A 23,367-nucleotide genomic window follows, 5' to 3' on the forward strand; every position below is an offset into this window, starting at 1 on the left:
CTGCTCCAAAAACGCTGTTGGCACCAATTCAGAAGATCCAGGATAGGGCTAAAAGGGTAGATTCAGTTTTTTTGTCATAACTCTGTCCAGTCTGCTACTAAAGAGGTTTTATGTAATCTACAATTGCGTAAATTCGACTTTTTCTCTAAAGCTTTTTAGCTTCGAGTTAGCTTCCACCCATTGTTCAACCATGACGACAGACACGAAGACACACAACTAGATCCAATTTCTCTAAGGTTGACGCGTCGAGAACGCAGTGCTTGAACGGACATTTCACTTCGATATGGAGTGATCTTCTTGGGGTTATTATCCCTAAAAAACTCTGTGTCAACTCCTTCAAAGAAGGTTCAACAGTCATCTAAATCCTCGTGATGAAACATTGTAAACGACTAATGGCTACTTAGATATCTAATAACCCTGGCGCCATGAATTCAGGAATATAAGAAAAACCCTATCTGTCATTTTAATAACTGAAAAACTATTTACAACTACGCAAAAACAACATCAATCACTTGCATTTAACTGTAAACATAGCTTATTCACAAATTCATAGAGGTGTGCCCCATTTCATGGTACTGTCCTTTTTGTTCTCTGCATAAAACTTTGTATATGTCTTCTATTTTTTAAAAGGCTAAACTTTTTGATCGCCCATAACTCTCTAGTCTGCTAGTGAAACGTTTTATGTAGCGTTGAAGGCTTTTTTCTATAAGTATGCAAATTTGACTCCTTCTCTAGAGCTTTTTAAATAGCTATCCTTCTAGCCTTTAATGTCACTTGTGCCTCGTGAAACGCATAGGATAGGTAATCCTGCTTTTCGATAAGTAACCCTGCTGGAATGCTGGAAAACACAACTTAAGGTCTCTCTTAAGAAGCATATAATCAACCCAGTGGTTAGCTCTGTGACTGTCAGTGCAGGCTTCGCTCCGTAAATAAAAAGGGAAGCCCTGATGAAATCACTGGAATGTTTACAAGCTAAATGAAGTCAAGTTTTAAGAACATTTGGGCAGCGAAGAAAGAAAAAGTTTGGAAACGCTAAAAAATCTCAAATACTGTAGTAGCCAGAAGAAACAGAGGAAATTGAGTTGCTTAGTTCTGTTGATTCACACTGAAAAAATAATGTCAGTTGAATCAATACCCAAAGACCTTAGAGGACTTAGGGCTTGTCTTGTCTGTTCTCTCATAAAGGTGGTAATATTTTGAACTATTCAATCCACAGTTAAGAGTTCTGGTTAAACTTTAGCTTAGGAACTCTTGTTAAGACAGAGGGCATATTTAATAATAATAATTTTTTATGCAAAACAAGTGGAATAAATTACACTAAAAAGGAAGAAAAATCAAATAGCCTACACAGAAACATAGATAACTTAAACCTTAATCACAGACAAAAACATAGGCTATGGATAATATTATGGCTTGAGCCTAAGGACACAAAGGCTTGTTGGTCAATATCTATGAAATCATATTATTGAGTTAGGACAAAAGTGAATACACCATTCAATGCCTTTTTTTATGCTGATTACGAATTTAATAAGCATTTCTATTGGAAATGAGTTTCAGCCCCCCCCCCCCCTATATAGGCCAATTCAGGGTTAGGTTAGGTTGGGTTAGGTTAGGTTAGGTATAGCCTATATAGGGGGGGGCTGAAATTCATTTCAAATATAAATGCTTATTATATTTGTAATCAGCATAAAAAAAAGGCATTGAATGGTGTATTCACTTTATTCCTAACTCAATAATATGATTTGGTAGATATTGACCGGCGTGTCTTGTTAAGCTTTAAGAAAGCCAATTGGTAAATTTCTACCAAATCATATTATTGAATTATGCATAAAGTGAATAAACCACTTGATGCCTTTTTTTATGTTGATTATGAATATAATAATCATTTCTATTGGAAATGAATTTCAGCCCCCCTAAACTTGCCAATTCAGGGTATATGTTTCTACATTAGGGGGGGCAAATTTTGCTTCTGATGTAAATGGGAGGTAAGTTTAAACTTTACCCCTACCCCCCTAATGTAGAAATATATACCCTGAATTGGCATATATAGGGGGGGCTGAAGTTCATTTCTGATAGAAATGATTATTATATTCATAATCAGCATAAAAAAAGGCATCGAATGGTGTATTCACTTTATTTCTAACTCAATAATATGATTTGGTAGAAATTTACCAGCCAATTTGAAGTAAGCCCTAAGAAAATTTTAAAGAACCAATATACAAGGCTGTACCCAGGATTTTTTTCAGGGGGGGGGGGGGCTAAAAAAACCCATTAAAATTTTGGTAAATATTTACCAAATCATATTATTAAGTTAGGAATAAAGTGAATACACCATTCGATGCCTTTTTTTATGCTGATTTCAAATAGAATAATCATTTCTATTTGAAATGAATTTCAGCCCCCCCCTAACCTAACCCCCACCCACATATTTGCAAATATATATCCTGAATTGACATATATAGGGGGGGACTAAAATTCATTTCCAAAAGAAATGATTATTATAGATAATGATATATCATTATCATTATCTATAGATATATCATTATCTATAGATATATCATTATCTATAATGATATTATTTGAAAAAAACTACGTTTTCTAAAGAGTTAAAGAGGCTGAGTCACAAGTTCAAACCTTAAAACATACAGGGATTAGGAGGTGCAGTTGGGAGGCTGCCGCCCCCCAAACCCCCGCTTCTGTATATGAAAGGGGCTGTGCCCTCCTCAACGCCTCACTCTTTAAGCTAAAGTTTGACTTTCTCACAACTCTTTTTTTTAAACAATAAAAACTTTAGCGTAAAGAGCAAGGCATTGAGGAGGGCACAGCCCCTTTCATATACGGAAGCAGAGGTTTGGGGGGCGGCAGCCCCCCAATTGCACCTCCTAATCCCTGTACGTTTTAAGGTTTGAACTTGTGACTCAGCCTCTTTAACCCTTTAGAAAACATATTTTTTTTCAAATAATTTCTGCACGTTTTTGTACAGTTTATAACTTATTATTGTTTGTTTAACTGTTAGCTGATCTTTTGAGGAGTTAAAGATGGGGGGCTGCCGCCTCCCAAACCCCCTGCTTTTGAAGATTCTTGTGTTAAGGCTTTTAATCCCTGAATACTTAAATCAAATGCACAGTAAGATTTTTATCAGCCGCCCCAGGCCCCATGTTATCAAAGTAGTGGAGACTTACCTGTAACCTGAAGGCCGACTGTGATATTCTTCTGGAGACGCCTGTTGAGCCGAAGGATTTAATAGATTGGATTTAAAAAAGAAACTAAGTTTCTTTTTTAAACTTTAAATTCAATATATAAAAAATTTCTCTGACAGAGAATCGAACTTGGATCTTCCGCCTGACAGTCAGGAATAACAACCACTGTACCACAGAGACATTACATTATTTTTATTCTGTGCGATGTATTTTTGACGCAAGCAAATCCCCACAAAACTTGAAATTTGGGTTTTGGAAAATGGGGAAGGAGTGATCGGATTGAGCTGAAATTTTAAGGATAAGCTCCCAGGCCCCAGGAAAGCTTATCCTCTAGATTTCAGCCCAATCAGACAACGTTAAAGGGGGGCTGTGGTTGGAAAAATTAACATGGGCTCTTATAGGAAAACAAGGTTTTTTGTAAATGTAAATTCGGGGGATAATTTTTTCAGTCTGAAAATATCAAAAGGCCCTAACAGGTTGAATTCCGCTTTGAATGAGTCATCATTCATCCGGATCCGTTGCCAACTGTGGCCTGTAGGCATGGCTGATAAAAAAAAGAGAAATGAACTTTAAGTGGCTATATTCGTTTATTGGGAAACAGGGAAGGAGTGATCGGATGGAGCTGAAATTTTGAGGATAAGCTCCTGGGCCCTAGAAAAGCTTAACCTCTAAATTTAAACCCAATCGGACAACGTTAAAGGGGGGCTGTGGTCGGAGGGTTGAAACTTCCGGCCCACTTTTACCCATGAAGACAAAGTCGGAGGGGGGTGAAATTTTGCACGTTTCTTAGTTGGAGCTTGGGCTACAAAATGCGATCACTGCTGTCGTTCTGCAACTGCTAGGACCGGAAATTGCTTAACATTGTGGTGGGTCGCCTCTTTATAGAGGCACAAGTGTGCCTCCTTGATATTATTATAGATAAATGATATAATGATATAGATATATCTATCATTTCTGATAGATAATGATTATATATTACCTTAAATCACACTGTCCAGCAAAATAAGGAAAAATCCTGTAGAGTCGCTGGTCAGTGACAATGGGGAGTCACTGGTTTGGCGGCATCCCACTCTGTTTTCCATGGTTTGGTGAACCAATTCTTATCAATGGCAATTATCCATTGATATATATATATATATCCATTTTTTTTGACATTTCTACAAGTCAGACAAACATGTAGGGGCGATTGGTTTCAAACCCCCTACCCCCCCCCCCTGGTAAATATATACCCAAATCATATTGTTGACTTACAAATAAAGTTAATATACCACTTGTTGCCTTTTTTATGCTGTTTCCAGATATAATCATCCATTTTTTCAGAAAAGAATTTTACCCCACCCCTATATATTCCAATTCAGGGCATATATTTACACATTAGTGGGGTGGGGGTTAAGTTTAAACTTACCTCCCATTTACATCAGAAATAAAATATACCCCACCCCCCTAATGTTCAAATATATACCCTGAATTTGTATATATAGAGGTGGGGGTAAAATTCATTTTCATCAAAAATGATTATTATATTTGGAAAGACCATAAAAAAAGGCATCAAGTGGTATGTTTACTTTGTTTGTAAGTCAATAATATGATTTGGTACATAATAAACCCCCCCCCACCCACCCACCCTAGGTACAGCCTTATAGATACATATTTATAATAGTTTTTAGACTAGGCTATTATGTGAAGTTATACAAAACTTGGTACTCTTCTATTAGCTGGACTCTTTTTATATCTGAAACTCAGGATAATACAAGACTCCACTGTAGAGAAATACAATATATATAGCATGGTTTTAATTGTATATACAGTATTTAAAGTGTTGTTTTTTGGGGTTTTGGGGGGAAAGAGGTACCTAGGGTAGGTTAGGTTACATATTTAATATATGCTATGCTTTGCCTCCCCCTCCCCCTAATGTGCAAATATAGGTAAAAATTTAGAATTGGTCCTCCTGATAAAGAGACATGTTGAGAAAACAATTCTTACTTTAAAATATGTATAATGATCCTAGTTAATATATTATCCAAGGGGAGAACCTTTATCATCAAGTCTTTCCTCTTTTTTCCTTCCTTTTCCAACTTAAAAGAAAAAAATATCAATTTTCTCCACCCTAGAAATTCAATGCATAAATCTTCCAAAATTGCTGCTATAAATTTTTATTGTAGATAGCATTTACCTAGTGTTTATCCTGGCTGTTGGTTGAACAAGCCCATTGATTTTGAAGTGAAGTTAGGTTAGGTTGTATTAATATTTTGAATTTTTTCCACTGCTCATTAAAAAAAAATACAATTAAGAATGACCAGCATGAATGCTATCTATGGAACAATTTATTTGGCAATTTCAAAAGATTTACACAATTGGTTCTAGGGTGGAGAAAATTGAAATTTTTTTCTTTTAAGTTGGAAAAAAAGGAAAAAAGAGGAAAGACTTGATGATAAAGGTTCTCCCCTTGGATAATATGTTAACTAGGATCATTATACATATTTTAAAGTAAGAATTGTTTTCTTAACATATCTCTTTATCAGGAGGACCAATTCTAAATTTATACCCAAATATCTAGCTCAAATTTGTTTCTAAACTATTAGATAGTCATCCTTTTTTATTTCATTTCATTAGCATTAACCAAACTAGCACTATATAAAAGAGTCCAGTTAATAGAATAGTACCCAAAACTTTTATAGTTTTGTACAAAACAAGTGGAGTAAATTACACTAAATAGGAAGAAAAATCAAATACACAGAAACATAGATAGGCTAACTTAAACCTTAATCACAGACAAGTACATGGATAATATTATAGTTTGAGCCTAGGGACATAAAGGGATGTCTTGTTAAGATTTATTTGAAGCCATTTGAAGTAAGCCATAAGAAAATTTCAAAGTATCAACATAAATACATAATTACCATACTTTTTAGATTAAACTATTATGTGAAGTTACAAAATTGCAATTCAATTTTCAAATACATTACTTTAAAGGCAATAAATTTCAAATAAATTAATTCATTCCAAATACTTACAGTCTAATTAAAAAAGTATTTGAATTTGCAAAAGATATTCTCAAATCCCAAACATTTTCCAGATGTCTACATTGAAGGTTACATTTTGGATGCCATACACATTGTTGTAAAATAAACTAGGATAGAACCTGTAGTATATGCTAAGATAGTTCCCAATCTTGGACCAATGCATTGATAAAAATGTAGGTTTTACCTTTTTTATGTAATTTAGCTAGACAGAATGTAAATATGTCTCTTGGTGTTTTTTATGCTCTTTGCAAATATTGTAAACACTTATAGGGGAAAATAATGTTTTGAGCCCTTATTAAGGCCCTATCATGTACCTTTTTACATTTTCCATAGTTTTTAGACTAGGCTATTATGTGAAGTTACAAAATTAGAATTCAGTTTTTAAATACATTACTTTAAAGGCAATAAATTTCGAATACATTCATTGATTCCAAATACTTACAATCCAATTCAGTACATATTTGAATTTACAAAAGATATTCTCAAGCCCCAAACATTTTCCCAATGTCTTTATTTAACATTACATTTTGGATGCCATACACTTTGTTGTAAAATAGTAATACTAAACAAAGCTCTGTTGTCAGTAACCCACTTGTTGAATATTTGGGTAGCAATAGCTTATATCAGGTAATAGACCAACCAACCTGGTATAAAAATAACCAAACGCCATCTCTTCAAGATTTGACAATCACTAACAACCCAGGATTGTTAGTGAACACTGAGTATCTCCCCCTATTGGTGCCTGAGACCACATCTGCTTCTGCCATGACTTGCTGCTTAGTCAATGGAAAAACAATTGCACTAAACAAACTTACACTGACAACAGCAAAATCAGGGAGATAATACAGGCAGTAGAATGGGACCAAGTGATTTTCAAGGGAGACATTGAGCTAGCCTGGCAAAATTTTAAGAATACTCTGCTCCAAGCTGAGAAGATATGTACTTCATATTCATTTGTGAAAGCACCAAAAGCACAGCCACACATAAACCAGACTATTAAAAGGGCTATGAACTGTAAGAAGAAGGCTTCTTCAAAATATAAGAAGTGCAAATGCATACACCACTGGGATTGTTTTGCAAGAGCAAGGAATAAACTAAGGCAACTGACTAGACACTTCATAGCTGACTAAGAAGATAACTTGGCGTTAAACATCAAAGACAACCCAAAGAGGTTCAAGAGGTACATATTGGATAAAGATAAGAGTAGATAAACTATGCCATTCCTGCTAAACCCTGAAGAAAAAAGCTGGAAGTTGCAGAGTACATTGCAAATTTGCTGAACAACAGATTTGCATCCAATTTCTCAGTGGATCCCACTGACAAGCCACTATCCCCTGCCCCCAGGGTGGTCAAACACCCTATCCCTAAAATTTATATCATAATGGACAAGATTAAGAAAAGGCTGAGTAAACTAGACCCCAACAAAGCTAAAGGCCCAGATGGTATGCATTCCAGGCTCCTTAAAGAACTTACAGATATAGTAGCTGAGCTTCTGTTCACTATTCAAGCTGTCTCTTCTGACTAGTAGCCTACCTGCAGATTGGCAGACAGCAATGATTACTCTGATATTCAAGAAAGGATCTGGAACCCAGCCTTAGAACCATTGACCTATTAGCCTGACCTCAGTTGTGGCCAAAATTTTAAAGGGATAGTCAATGATGCAATCATAGTGCATATGACCAAGAATGGCCTTCTTTTTGGTGGTCAGCATGACATCAGGAAAGGCATGTCTATCAAAACTGGCAATCTATTCAAAAGGACCTTGATATTCTTGGGACTTTGGCTGATACATGGCTCATCTCGTTTAATGCTGACAAATGCCATGTAATCCACTTTGGCAATCATAACACACATCAGCAGTACCATCTCCAAGGTAACCCACTTTTTGTAGTCTCTGAAGAAAGAGATCTTGGAGTCATTGTTGATCATCAACTTAAGTTCAGCACCCATGCAAATCTGTATTGTTGTCTGCCCTCCAATCTTTTGGAATGATCAAAAGAACTATCTCTAGCAGACACCCAAGTGTGTTTATGAAGCTCTACAAGGCACTAGTTTGCCTGCGCCTAGAGGTTGTAATGTCCCTGGCATCACCCTATTTCAAGAAGGACAAAGAAATTTGAGAAAGAGTTCAACAAAGAGCAACCAAAATGGTCAAAGGCCTCAAACAAATGCCATACAAAGAGCATTTACATCACTTGAAGCTTCCTACTCTTGCATACTGGAGGAAATGTGGTGACATGATAATGACCTGCAAAATTATTTCCAAAAAATTTCTCCCTTGTCCCCCCCCCAGAAGGTCCTGTGACTAGAGGTCATTCCAAAAAGATCTTCAAGAAACACTCGTTAGTCCAGGAAAAAAACCATTTTTTCAGCCAACGAGTAACAAACTTGTGGAATCTACTCTCTGAAGATACAGTCACTGCTGATTCAAAAGGTGCATTCAAGAAAAATATAGACAAGAATGGCTGCAGCAACAGTTCCTGTACAACTGGGAAGCTGCTGAGTCCTCAACCCGAATTTAGCAAACAACCCATAGAAGTCATAACAGAGCATTACAAGGATGAAAATCCTTAAATCCTGCAATTTCAGGTAAAACAAATCTTATACTAGCTTATGAATCTTAACTGATCTGCTGGAGCAGGGTTTCCTAGTCAACTTGTTCCTGTTGGATCAAGCTAAGGCCTTTGATAAACATGTCAAAGATCAATCTGTCAGTATATCAGATAAATGATAATGTTGCCCAGTGAATTCACAGCTTCTTATTCTACAGAACCCAGATTGTTCCTGTATATAATGAAAGAGGTGTCCTCATCTACTCTACATCAGTTCATGTTAAGAGTGGTGTCCCCCATGGGAGCCAACTAGGCCTAACACTTTTAAACCACTATGTAAATGATGCTCCTGAGGTTGTCAAGAATGGCTTGGAACTGTATGCAGACAATTCCAAACTCTGTGGTCCAGCAGCCTCTATAGAAAATTGCTTTTCTCTGCAAGAAGATTTCAACAACCTGGACCCTTGAGTTCAACCCACACAAATGCAAAGTCCTTCATCTTGGTCCAAACAATCCCTGCCATAGTTATCATATGATTGACTCTGCAAGTGTCAATATGCCCATTCAGAGTGCCAAGGAAGAGCATGATCTTGGGGTATTAATTGACAATAAGCTTAAGTTTTATAGTCACTGTCAGAACCAAGCAGCTAAGGTAAATAAGGTCCTTGGTTTGATCAAGCATTCAGTAACAAGTTGTCAACCAAGAGTTATCAAGAAGCTTTACACAGCCCTTGTTTGTCCCCATCTTGAGTTTGGCATGTCAGTTGTCAACCCGCACTTTAAGTGTGACATGGAGACACTTGAGAAGGTCCAGGGTAGACAACCAAGATCCCTTTTGCCAAAAAACAAATTTCTTAAAAGCAACAACTAGAACAGCTTGACCTGCCTACTCTAACATACTGTAGAGAGAGAGAGGAGATGTTCTCCTCACATTTAAGATGATGACCAGTGACACCATCAAGCTCATTTTTGATCACAATGAATACACCAGAACACAAGAAATCCTATAAAACTGCATAAAAAAATTAGCAGAAAGCATGAGAAGTTCAGCTTCTTCACCAATTGGGTTGTTCCACTGTGGAATTCACTCAGCAAATCTACCATGTTGTCCAGATCAGTTGATAGCTTTGAGGTTCGTGTTGACTGTGATTGGAGTGGCAAGTCATTGAAGACACAGTAGGACAAACCAGCATCATCAAGCAGGGTCTATTAGGTGCCACCCACCCCCTTTATCCCCCAAATAAACCCAGCTGCTGATGTATCTAGTGACACCCAACAAGGAAACCAAACTGTCCTGTAAATATGAAAATTGTGTTAACTGTCCTATTGCTATGAACTGTGTTAACTGTCCTGTATATATGTAAATAGTGATAATCCACTGATGAACTGTGACATGAAGATTATTGAGTCAATGTTACCTGGCAACATCTACAGGTTCTTCAACCTTAATTGCTTGAAGATGCAATTTAAGGTAAAAAAATTAAGCAAAAATAACTGATTGCCTTCCTTCTATGGAAATGATAAAAAAGAAGCTAAGTTACACAATGCTTCAATTGAGAAAATTATACAAGTAGAAGAACAAATTTTTAGACATGATGAATTCAAGTAAATTTAATGAATCATGCTGACATAATGAATTTGATAAACAGTACTGATATAAACACTGATAATTTTCTATGCCTTCTTCTGTTTGTTTCCCATCATTTTTGAAGAAGAATAGTATCAGTAATCTATAATTTTGTTGCTTTTGTTTTCTGTCTGCTATTGTTAGGTTACTACAAAGTTTATCATGCAGAAAATGTGCCCTTTTCTACAGATGTGATGAAAATGTTTGACATTTTAAAATGATTTTTCTAAATTCAAAATTTTGTGAAATTAGATTGTTATAAACCAGTGCATTTAAATATTTTAATTTTTTATAATTGGTTTATAAATGAATTGTATTGTTTTAACCACTTTTTAAACTGATTTTTAGTGGTGTTCACTTTTTTGTGTGGTCACAAAAATAAGTTACTTTCTATGACCCCTAGGGGTCAAAATCGAATTTTCCCTGGAAGTAATTATTATATTTAGAAAGAGCATAAAAAAGGCATCAATTGATGCATTCACTTTCCCCTTTACTAAATTATATAAAAAAGGAAAAATTTGCTGATGAAAACATATCTTTCCTATATACAGACAACAGGCTTCTAAATCTTAGATATAATGTGTATAGGTTTAGATATAAGCATAAAAGCATACAAAACATTTATGCTAGGGCACTTCTGGTAGTCATCAAACAGTTTGTGGTAACAAACTGTAACTAAGGAGCAATAGTAACCGAAACTCTAAAAAACGGAATTTTGATACCAATAGATACATCAAAAGAATCAGATTTTAATGCTAATTTCGAATATATAAGTTTCATCAAGTTTAGTCCTACTTATCAAAAGTTACACGCCTGAGAAAATTTGGCTGATTTTCGAAAAAAGGGGGAAAACCCCCCTAAATGCTATAGAACCTGAATGAAAATCACACCATCATATTCAGCGTATCAGAGAACCCTAATGCAGAGGTTCCAAGCTCCTATCTACAAAAATGTGGAATTTTGCATTTTTGCCAGAAGAAAGATCACGGGTGCATGTTTATTTGTTTTTTTGTTTTTTTTTCCAGGGGTGATCGTATCAAACCAGTGGTCCTAGAATATCGTGGGAGGGCTCATTGGAATGGAAATTAAAAGTTCTAGTGCCCTTTTTAAGTGACCAAAAAAATGGAGAGCAACTAGGCCCCCTCCCACGCTCATTTTTTTCTCAGAGTCACCCAATCAAAATTTTGAGACAGCCATTTTGTTCAGCATAGTCGAAAATCTAATAAATATGTCTTTTACGATGACTTAATCCCCCACAGTTCCCAGGGGAAGGGCTGCAAGATATGTACTTTGCCCATTGCTTACATATTGTATTGGTTATTGGGAAGTATACAGACATTTTCAGGAAGGATTTTTTTCTGGTGGGGGGGATGGAGGAGGAGGTTACTCGAGAGAATCTTTCCGAAGAGGATGTTTCTTTGGGGTAAGGGACATTTCTATGAAGGGGGCGCCGGATTTCCAAGCATTATTTAAAAAACGATCAGAAATTGAATAAAAAAAACACAAGTTTTTTCAACTGAAAGTAAGAAGCAACATTAGAACTTAAAACGGACAGAAATTATTACGTATATGAGGGGGTTCTCCCCCAAGTCAATACCTTGCTCTTTATGCTACAGTTTTTTTTAGTGCTTTCAAAAGAGCTATCTATTCTAATTAAACAGCCTTTGTGATTCAGGGGTTTTTGAATTAATTTTTTTTTTTTAACTTTTAATGTAAAGAGCGTGGTATTGACTAAGGGGAGAACCCCCTCATATACGTAATAACATATACGTAATAAAAATCAATAAAAAAAAACAAGCAATATGGCTCAATAGTAATCAAAACTTTTAAAAACGGAATTTTGAATGTCAATAAATGTATCAAAAGAATGGGCTTATAATGCTGATTCTAAATATATAAATTTTATTAAGTGTAGGATTACTCATCAAAGGCTATGAGCCTGAGAAAATTTACCTGATTTTTTAAAGAGGGAGGAAACATCCCCTACAAGTGAAAGAATTTTAATGAAAATCATACTGTCAGATTCAGCGTATCAGAAAACCCTACTACATAGGTTTCAAGCTCATATCTGCAAAAATCTGCAACTATATCTGCAACGTATTTTTTGCCAGAAGAAAAATATACGAATATAGAAGTTCGTTACGTAAGTTAATTTGTAAATTACGTCAGAACCAAATTTAGAGACAGCCATTTAGAAAAAGAAGAGTAAAATTTTTATGCAAATTTTGTTTACTTATTCAATGACGGTGAGCCAAAATAAAAGCTGCATTAACTAAAAAACGATCAGAAATTAAATAAAAAAAACAAGTTTTTTAAACTGAAAGTAAGGAGCGACTTTAAAACTTAAAACGAACAGAAATTATTCCCTATATGAAAGGGGCTGTCCCCTCCTCAACGCCTCGCTCTTTACGCTAAAGTTTGGCACTGTCTCACAACTTTATTTTTTAAAACAATAAATAACTTTAGCGTAAAGAGCGATGCGTTGAGGAGGGGACAGCCCCTTTCATATACGGAATAATTTCTGTTCGTTTTAAGTTTTAATGTCGCTCCTTACTTTCAGTTAAAAAAACTTGTTTTTTTTATTTAATTATATTCAGTGATATGTTTGTAAGTTTGTCTTGTTAGACAACACCAGAGAATGGGTTTCAAGAGAAAGTAATAAACTCTTACCTTTGTAAATTTTGTACAAAATATAGCAAGATTCATTTAACATTTAAACAAATATATATGTAGCCTGAACAATAGCTCACTTTATCTATGTTTACACAATGAGTCAATTTACACTACTGATGACGGTCACTGTATGTGTGACCGAAGTATCTGGTATTTTTGTGAATTTCTATACACTGTCTATTAAGAAGGATTTTATCCCTATTTTGAACTTTTATTTTATTCACACAATCAGAATTTAATGTAATGGAAATTAATCTATTATATCCATTTTAATCCTCCCAACAGTAATCTTAGTTTTTTAGGAATAATCAGACATTAAGAGAAAGCTAAATTAATTTGCTACTCTTAGCTCTTATGCACCAACCTGGAGTCAAGGTAAGGGACTTGATACCTAAAGACCTCTATAGAACTACTTCAGACACAAAACAACTTTAAAAAAACCCATCAAAATTTATTTACATATGTTTAGTTACATTTTTACAAGTCGGACAAACATTTTTGGGAGAGGGGTCAAAACCCCAAACACCCACCCCCTGGATATGGTCTTGACCTTAGCAACCCAGAAATAACCTGAAAACATGCTGAGGGATACTTTCCAAATGTTAGCCACTAGACACTTTTCAATAAAGTTTCTACCCCTTAACCTTTATGTACAATGTACATGTAACCTGGATCTTGCAAGTGTTATTGTCTACATGAGCCTAGATTAAGCAGAAATATGTATTTAGCAGCAGTGTCATGCTGTCTGTTATATTTCTGCTTTATATAGGTCTTGCTTTAAGGTACATTCTTTGGGTGCCTGTCTTCTTAGACCTTATTTTCCTGGAGACAGATACACTTACTGTTTCTTCCTTACCTTTAATCACCTTAAACTCGATTAGGCAGGCGTGAAAGGATGGTATTGTGTACCATTACCTAGTAATTGTATGAAGAAAATTTTGATTGTACGTATATGAGGAAGAACTAACATTTGAGGAATTCAGCTGCTAACATAATGCACTTATAATAGGGGATTGGAAACAAACCACAGATTTTATAAATGATCCTTGAGAACTAGATAACATTGCTTCAGGTATAACTAGCTAAAGTACGTGTCATGAACTTGAAACCTAAGTACTTTTTAAGTATAGTTTTGCTCAGACAGTAACTATTTGATGCTTAAGGTCAAATTTAGAAATGCTTAAAAATTAAGTACAAATTAGAAGTGCTTGGTGCAACACTGACTGGGAAAAATGTTGCCAAAAAGTCTCATTCTTGTATTCAATACACATTCAGTATAACCGCCACATAACACACCACCCTTTCTGGAAAATTAATCAGGGAAAATTTATTGCATGGTGACAATAGAAATACCACAGCTACTTTATAGGAACTTTCCAGATAGTCTTTGCATGATAATAAAGCTGATTTTTTCTGTAACCCTGGACATTCTTGTGGTGAAAATTAATGTTTAACTTATTACCTTACTTGATTTCAGACTTTGGACCAATTTGAATTTGATGGATGTGACAACTGTGAAGAGTTCCTGCGATTGAAGAGCAACAGAGAAGCAGTATATGACTGTACAAGTTCTAACTTTGATGGGTAGGTCTTCCTAGTTTCTTGTTAGTAGCTTTAAACTTAGTGATAAACTTAGTCACTGCAAGTCAATATTCAAGTTATTATCATTCCTGCACACACCAAAGGAATCCTCTTCATTATTGTCTGTAGTATGTAAACCATGGGTGTGCAGCAAATATTACATACAAATTAATTGTTAATCTTTGCACTAGCAGCAGCAGCAGCACATTCTTTGTAATCATTGTCTGTCACCCCTACATTTTTTTTAGTACATATTGCTCTGCAAATGTGAGTAGTGGATAGAGATCCTCTTTTTGCCTTTCAATTCTATTTTATTGCTCTTTAGGGCATCAAGGAACAAGTCAAATAATTGACTTGTAGAAGAAGTTATTATTATAGCTGTTTGAATCAAATAATTGGCATTAGAAATACGAGGTACTTATTTTTCAAATCAATTAACTGCACAAAACAAGAAAGTTTACAAAGCAGAATATATCGCTAGTTTTCATTAAACTGTACCAATAATCTGGGAAAAAAGTCATATTTCTTCTGTGATTGAGTATGATAATATTCTTATGTGAATTTAAGTATGGATATATTAAAATTGGCTTTCAAAAGTTATTTATTTTTCAGGAGCCAACTACTGCTAATTAACAACTAATTACAGCACAAAACTGCCTGAACCAAACCGCTTGTGCAGGCTCATTCACCCGCCCTCCTATCCAGAGCTTAAGTTTTAGCTTCCTCTTATGAGATTTTTCATTTTGCTCATTTTGTAATGAGGAAAAGAGAAACTAGTCACACTTCCTGCACACAACGCAGCTTCGCCTGGTAACGTTTGTTACAATAGTACTTCTAGAAATAGCCAAAAAATTAGAAATGACCAATTATACTTTTAGCCTGTTTGAAACATTAGTCCTAAGGTATCAAGTACAAAAATTTTTCAGACTGACTTTCTAAGAAAGCAGTAACACTCTTGCTACCTCTCAACTCAACTAGATCCAACACAGGGTATCTGATCAAAAATTGAATTTAATTATCCCTTCTTTGACTCATATTCTACAAAGACAAAGTATTTGAAATATTCATGCCGAATTTTAAAACCTACTTTGAGAATTCAGTGATGTTCTAGCTCAATAGTTTCCCTCCCCCCTACAAGCCAATAAATTTATACCTAATGTGATTGTTAAAATCTAATGAAGAAACAATCTACTTGTATCTGTACCCCTTGTAAACCTAGATTTCTTTGTATAGCTGAATTATTAAAGCCGATAAGAAAGATAAGATCTACGTGTACAGTTTGGGTGTCTTTAGTTCTTCTGTTTTCCCATTATCTCAAGAAATTATGGCCATGTGTTTCTGGTCATCAGGTTAAGTCTAACACAAGTGAATAACTTTATCTGCGTTTATGAAACACTAACTATGGCTTTTTATTCCTTTTATTTTGGATCTTACTTGGCGTCAAAAACTGAAACCAATTCCATAGCCATTTTCTGGTCAAAGTGCTTGGGTGATTTCTGAACTGACATTTTAAATGAAAAACTTCGACTATAACAGTAGTTCTCCTTATGATCATTTAGGTTTATATTGTAGTAATAAAATTCGGCCTGTTTAGAAAGATAAATGACTCAGTGGACCTAGGTAAAATTCAAACAGTTTCTTAGCCATATTTAATGCTGCTAGACAAGGCGGGGAACTTGCCTCCTTTGGAGAACGTTTTTCCATATAGTGGAGTTTTCCCAAATGGGCATGCTCTCTAGAATACTTACACATTTACCAGTATAATGAAAAGTTTCAAATTTGGTAAACTTTTTGTAACTATAAAAATAATTCTTTTCACTTTTTTTATTTGTACAATTACAATACAGTTTCTATGCCATGGAAGACATTGCTTCTGAAACTTAACCTAACAGGCCATCAGTAAAAAACTTAACATATCCTAATTTGGTAGTTCAGAAAGTTTCAGATTTTCTGTTTCTTTGTAATACTGGTGATAATTTAAGAATTAGCAAATAATAGGGTATGCAGTTCATTCTGATTAGGATGGTTAAACTAACTTTGGATGGTAAAAAGGCTCTTCTTCCTTCTTTAGATTGTTTAGCGGATTTTTGTTTCTCAAAAATACAGTTCTTTCACCTGTACTTCTCGAGGATTAAAAAAAAAATGTTTGACGACATGTTTGTTTTTGCAAGTTTTGGAGATATCTTGACATAGTTTTTTCAATCTCTTCCATATTTAAATGTGGTTCTCAAGTACAAGAACAAAAAAGAAGTGATAAAATTTTGTTTTTTTTCATTTTTGGCGTTTTTTATATGCGATTCTCTAATATGTTTTATATATGATTTCCGAAGTCTTTCGCCAATTGCAAAATTCCTTGTATCCACTGTATGTAAGATAGATTTGAAAATAGGATCCAAAATATTGGGAAACAAACCAAGTCTTTTCATCGAAGTTCGTGACTAGTTTAGCAGTTGTAGTGCTCGGAAAACCAGAAATACTTCGAAAACCGATAGTTGCTCAGTTTGTCCTTTTGTATCATCATTGGTGGAATATTTTTGGGATAATCTGTTTAGCAAATTAATCTCAGGTAACGAAATCAGTGAATCAAAGTAATTCATTTTAATTAAAAGAGGCAGTCTACTAGAAGTTTGTTTATGGCAGTTTGATCATGGAGCTTTTGTATATAGTAATGTCTGATTGATCTCCTAAAGGGACAGAAAAGTAAAGAACATCAAAGTGAGAAAGGAAGTTGGGATGGTGAATTTACCCATGTTCAACCTAATGGTTTTAATTTTTTAATACTGGTATATTTTAAATAAATATACAACTTTTTGTAAGATTTATCAAACCTCTTTAAATTTAACTCTTCTTGTTTCAAAGGACCTCCTTTCGCTTCGACAAATGGGGACCTAAAATGGATCTTTTCACGTTTTGGTCCCGAAGGTTCGACCTGTGGTCCAAGACATATTCATGTCTTCATATATTTTTTTTGCGTGTGTGGATGAAAGCTTTTTATCTACATAAAAAAATGTTATCCCTTGGTGGAATGAGGATGCATGTCAGAAATCCTATTTTTATTTTTTAATGAGGTGTATTCTCATATTTGGCTGAAATTTCGTTTTAATCTTATAAACCAAGTAATTCTATTTCTAGGCCTTTTTGAAGAAATTTACCCACTAAAATAAGGACAAAAAAAATCCCAAGCTTGCTTTGCTCAGCCTTTTTACATTAGAAGGGGTGAGGGTCTAAAACCCCAGTTGAGTGTCATTTTAGGCTGAAGTATCTTCTTGTGTTATTTGGACATACCTTTTTTTTTGGGGGGGGGGTAAGTTCACCCTTCTCCCGAGTGGATCCATAATAATATTATTCAGAAAAACAAGAAATGTCTTCAAAGCTATGATTGTTGTCTGGTGTCCAGATGAGGACAGAAGTTTTAATTTTAATGTTTTTATTTTTCTTTTAGAATGGTTGCTATGATGAGTCCTGAAGATAGTTGGGTAGCAAAATGGCAAAGGATAAGTAAGTACCTTCCTTTTTCAATCTTTATTATACTTCGTTTTAGGTGAAAGTATAAAAACAAGTAGTTCCAAATATAATTTTCTCGTTAAATTCGAAAACCTATAAGAATATTTCGTTGTCAAAAGTTGTCTTAATAAATGTTAATTTTTTCTTTTTTTCTACTTTGGCAAAATTTGGGCGTTGATTGTTGATATTTTGTTTTTATCATGGTTTAAAAAGTTGTTTTAATCCCGGTTCCTATTCTGATCTCAGAATACAATCAGATTTTTTCTAGCACCATAAATTTCTCACAAGTATTTTTTCGCTGATGCACCGAAAATTCGACAAAAAGATTACAATACATGACAATGACTACTACTACTATTAACAACTCACCAAGCACCAATCTGCCTGAGGCCAAAACAGCTACGTACAGTCATCCTCCATCCAAATCTATTCAAAACCTCCGTCTTTACACCCTCCCAGGAAGTTCCAATTTCCCTTAAATCTTTCCTTACGACATCCTCTCACCCCAACTAAGGACGGCCTGTTTTCTGTTTATCCCTAGACGGTTGGCCGAAAAGGACAATCTTTGGCAACCTATCCTAAATAAATTGCCGATCTTTGGCAATTTCCTAACTAATTAAACGTCCTTTATTCCTAAATATAACAAAGCTGATATTTATAAACAATAACCTTAATTGCACCGAGGAACAAAAAGGGAAGTTTTTATTAGCTCAAAGACTAAAAATTTTTGGGTTTTTGTGTTGTGATTTTCGAAGTTTTGTCTGAATCGACTAAGTTTGAACCTAAAAACTTTAATAACAATTACGAAAAGAAACAGCTCTTGACTTAATTTTTTAATATAGTACCCGAATATAAATTACAAATCTTTTAATCAGTTAGAGTGTATTTTGTCTAAAAAAAAAAGATGATGCAAAGAACTTTTGACTGAAAAGTTAAATGTAGGAAACTAATAGGAGATGAAATTTCAGGTCGTCGCTGAGAAAGGACATCCAACGGCATCTAAGTTAAACCTAGTAAAACTTCATTTTGGTAATAAAACAAACAAAAATACTAATTGATTTTATCTTTTAAATCCTGTTAACGCCTGAGTTATTTATCATTTATTAATCAGAAATGGAATAAGCCATAGGCTTGTCTCATACAGCACAAATTACATACCGTGAGCAACACTTTTTTACAACGAAAACAAAAACTATAAACTTCCTAATAAAAAATAAAAACAAAACAACAAACACGAAGATACCCTACAACAAATATACACTTCACGGTCCTAGGTACTGCCTTTCATAAAAAGAGGTCTCAACTAATGCTGTTTTGAAAGCCGCAACATCATTCACCAAAACTACTCGGTCGGGCAACGTGTTCCATGATTTTACTGAACGACTTACAAAGGAACTCTGTCTAACTTTCCTTGATACCCTTGGCTGGTACAATTTTAGAGTTCTGCCGCGTAGATGGATAATGACCAAACTCAAAGAAATCTTCCCAAGACACATGGTCAATACCCTTTATGATGCGGAAAGTGTTGACAAGGTCCATTCTGTCCCATCTGAATTGCAGAGATGGTAAGCTCAGGCTACTCAATCTCCGCTCATAAGGTAGGTATTTCAGATAGGGGACAAATTTTGACGCTCGTCTTTGCACCTTTTCAATCAACAGTGAATCAGATTTTCTTGTCGGATACCACACAGATGAGCAGTATTCAACAATAGGGCGCACCATTGTCTTATACAATGTGGTAAAACTCCTCAGATTAAACCTTCTGAAAGCTCTTGATGCAAAGAAAACCATAGTTTGCTTTACGCGAAACAGCTGATGCTTGATTGTCAAACCTCAGCTGATCATCAAAGTAATACCGAGATCCCTAATAGAGTTGACATGGCACACCGACACGTCACCAATGAAGTACCGGTATGCCACATCTTTCGCGAAGTAATGCATCATATGACATTTCTTCTGGTTAACAAACATAGAATTTAAATTACACCATTCGAAGAATACCTCCAAATCTCCCTTTAGAAGTGTCACATCAACCGGGGAGGTGACACCTCTGTATAGCTTTACATCGTCTGCAAACATTTTAATGGTACTGTGTCGGATTAGCTGCGGCAAATCATTCATGAACAAACTGAATGAAACTGGTCCCAGGCAGCTACACTGAGGGACCCCGCTTAGATCTCTACACGCTTTAGATAGTGCCTCACCAACCTTCACTTTCTGTGTCCGATTAGTTAGGTAATCCTTAATCCAATTCATGCTTCTACATCCAATCCCATACTTTCGACATTTTTCCACCAGCAAGGAATCGAAACATTGTCGAATGCCTTGCAAAAATCAATGTAAATACAATCAAACTTTAGGCCTGAATCAGCCATCTTTTGAAAATCATTGATTACTTCCGACAAATGTGTGTTACACGATCGTATTTTTCGAAAACCATGCTGTGCCATGCTCCATAATTTATTTTTTTCAAAATAATTTTGGATCCGATAGACAATTATTTTTCCATAATTCTGGAAAAAATCGATGTGTTCGAGATAGGGTGATAATTCGTAAAATCCGACCTTGGTCCACCCTTATGAAGGGGTTTTATGACTGCCTTTTTCCACGCAGCAGAGCACTTACCAGACTCCAAACAAAGATTAAAAAGAAATGCGAGTGGAGCCGCTAAAGAAGAAGCCAGTTCTCGCATAATAACATTTGAGACACCATCTATATCAGGGGCTTTATCAACAGAAAGCTCGCGGATAATTTTTTGGACGAGCTCAGACGCTGCATCAGAATCTGTAACAGAAGCTTCTGGTGCCAGTGATAAATTAGATATCTTATGGGCAGCAGGATTAACGGAAACAGATGAAAAGGTTTCGTTAAAAATAGCTGCTTTTCTTTTATCATCATCAACAATTATGACCTCAAATTACTCGGAACTAGTGAATTTTGAGACTCACCTCTACTGCAAATCCCAGTTTATGTTGGAAGATGTCTAGTCTGAAGGGTTTGAACGCTTTCGTACTTCGCCCAAAAAGAAAGTTGGCTTATAGATGACGTTGATGTTGCAAGCTGTGAAAGAAGGCTCTCGGCTGATAATTCCACATTGGATTTCTATGTTAATAACCTCTAGCTATCTATCACTTGTTTTGACTTTTGTCATTGACAAAAACTTAAAAAAAATGGGAAATTGGATAAAACTGGCATTACAGATGGTAGATGAGTTGGAAAAAAGAAATGTGACTAAAATGTTCCCTTGATGCTATTAAACTCGAATTTTCTAAATCCGTCAACGAGACAATTCGATCAGTGGAGATGAAAATTGAACTAGAGATTGGTTAACTATATTTTACCTTCTCACCAGTGACGTAATTTTTTCAAAATCGTGGGGGGGGGGGCAAAGTTGGAACCAATTTTCCCAAATCAAGTGAAAATGACTGTAAAAATTGAAAAATAAACCATTTGGTACCATAAAGGTATTATATAGTACTATAAAAGTACTATAAAAGGTGCTTTATAGTACTAGAAAGGTGCTTTATAGTACTATAAAGGTAAATATAAACTAAAGAAAACTGACCCATTTCCTTTGTTACTTGAATTATGCAGGGTTATCTTAGTTTTGACAAGATTTTTGAAGAAACTAAATTTTGCTATGGGGCAAACGGTTTTTTTTTGGGGGGGGGCATGGGCGCCCGCATGGGAAGGGGGGACAGAGGGGTGCTCCGGCCCCCCTCCCACTGGCTGAATGATGCTGCCTTATATTTTATATTTTTGTTTTGAGATTTATATTATGCAGCACTGGAAGTGCCGATTAGACCAGCCAATCCCCCCCCTCCTAAAATTCAGCTTATGGGAGCCAATGGGGAGGAGGCAAACCGAGGTCCGGATGAGGCAGTTGCCCCCCCCCTCCCCCCTGCCCCATGGCAAATTACGCCCCTGCTTCTCACAAAACTCGAAAAAGTGTCTCACATAATATAGCCTGAAAATTAACTAATTTGATTTTTATGGCATTATTGGAATGATACCATCTATTATAGCTAAACGACAACTTCTTACTATGAACTACGAGTTTTCTATCAATAAACTTGTTAGAAACTTCCAATGTAAATACCTGTCTTAATTAGGGAAATTCGAACCAGTATCGTCTGATTATCGACTAAAAGTCGGTAAACTAAAACTATTTTTAAGTCAACTCCCCGTTGCCTGGGACTTGACTATTTTCTATTTAAATTTTCAAATGGACTGCGCGAAAGATGGAGATCTTGGTACATGCTCTGTCAGTATTTTCATGAGTCTAAGGTTTTTTTTTTTTTTTTTATTTATTTTTTTTTTTTTATATATAGAAAATCCAATGTCTTCTAAGATGTCAAATAGAATTCTTTCATGGGTCATAAGCCTAATTATTTACATGATACTGATCCTTTTGCTCCCCCATTCGTTCCTCAGTTGACTGGAAACATACTGTGTTTTGTTATTTGTTTCTTTTACGCATTAACAGCAACTCCCTTGACCTATGGCTGTGCTCGAAAAAAGAAAAATCTTACATCACTGACCTTCATAACACTGAGTAACGTCCTCTATTCCAAAAGATTTTGTCTTTGGCACATTTATCTTTAGACCTAGCTTTTTACCTTCTTTACTATGGCTACTTTGAATGCAGCTGCCAATATGACGTCCTAATAAAGTTGACAGTTTCAATTTCGCTGAGGTTTTCTAAGAACATTAGACAGTAGCCATTTTCCCTGTGTACTAGACATATTGTTTTTATACTTGACTGAGTAATGTTTTGGCGCATGTTTAGTCTCGTAAAATATTACTTTCTCTGTGAAATTACTTTCTCTTTCATTCTAACTTTATCTATTACTTTCTCTTGCTTATAGTTCTGTATACCAGATTTAACCCGTTTTCTATATAGCATAATGCTGATAATAACTTAGAATCTATATATATATATATATTTTTTCTAGCTCGTTTGAACAAGGGTATATATGCCATCAGTGTATCTGGCAAACTTCCACCTTCCTATATAAGAGAAATGAAGAGTCGAGGATTTACCTATAGGTCAAGAGACACTAGTCAGAGAACATGATGGATTTATTTTGTCTCAAAATTTTTTGTTTCAATTCTTTTTTTAATTTCCGTAATGGTAAAACAAGATACTTTACTTTTATACCACTGGGTATTAAGCAGCAGTTTTAGAATTATAATATTTCATTTTC

General features: G+C 35.2%; 1 protein-coding gene across 2 annotated transcripts; it reads left to right on the forward strand.

Moving 5' to 3' along the window:
- The first annotated feature begins 1,049 nt into the window (after window positions 1-1,049).
- On the forward strand, window positions 1,050-23,367 carry spt4 (Transcription elongation factor subunit spt4). 2 transcript variants are annotated; one of them, XM_089097781.1, is made up of 4 exons: window positions 1,050-1,188; window positions 14,553-14,659; window positions 18,099-18,154; window positions 23,116-23,367. In XM_089097781.1, the coding sequence occupies exons 1-4, from the start codon at window positions 1,117-1,119 to the stop codon at window positions 23,235-23,237; spliced, it is 357 nt and encodes a 118-aa protein (XP_088953907.1). In that variant the 5' UTR covers window positions 1,050-1,116; the 3' UTR covers window positions 23,238-23,367. The 2 variants fall into 2 exon arrangements, with proteins under 2 accessions (XP_088953907.1, XP_088953909.1); XM_089097783.1 differs by having other exon boundaries at window positions 1,053-1,185.

Source organism: Artemia sp. Qi Xiang Cuo, chromosome 12 (assembly GCF_049724085.1).
Source record: "Artemia sp. Qi Xiang Cuo chromosome 12, ASM4972408v1, whole genome shotgun sequence".
Lineage (NCBI taxonomy): Eukaryota > Metazoa > Arthropoda > Branchiopoda > Anostraca > Artemiidae > Artemia > Artemia sp. Qi Xiang Cuo.

Excerpts from the sequence above, each read along its gene's own strand:
- spt4 (XM_089097781.1), top strand. The coding sequence starts at position 1,117 with ATGTCAGTTGAATCAATACCCAAAGACCTTAGAGGACTTAGGGCTTGT. Across the intron at positions 14,660-18,098 it reads ACAAGTTCTAACTTTGATGG|AATGGTTGCTATGATGAGTC; the intron begins GTAGGTCTTCCT and ends TTTTTCTTTTAG. Across the intron at positions 18,155-23,115 it reads AGCAAAATGGCAAAGGATAA|CTCGTTTGAACAAGGGTATA; the intron begins GTAAGTACCTTC and ends TATTTTTTCTAG.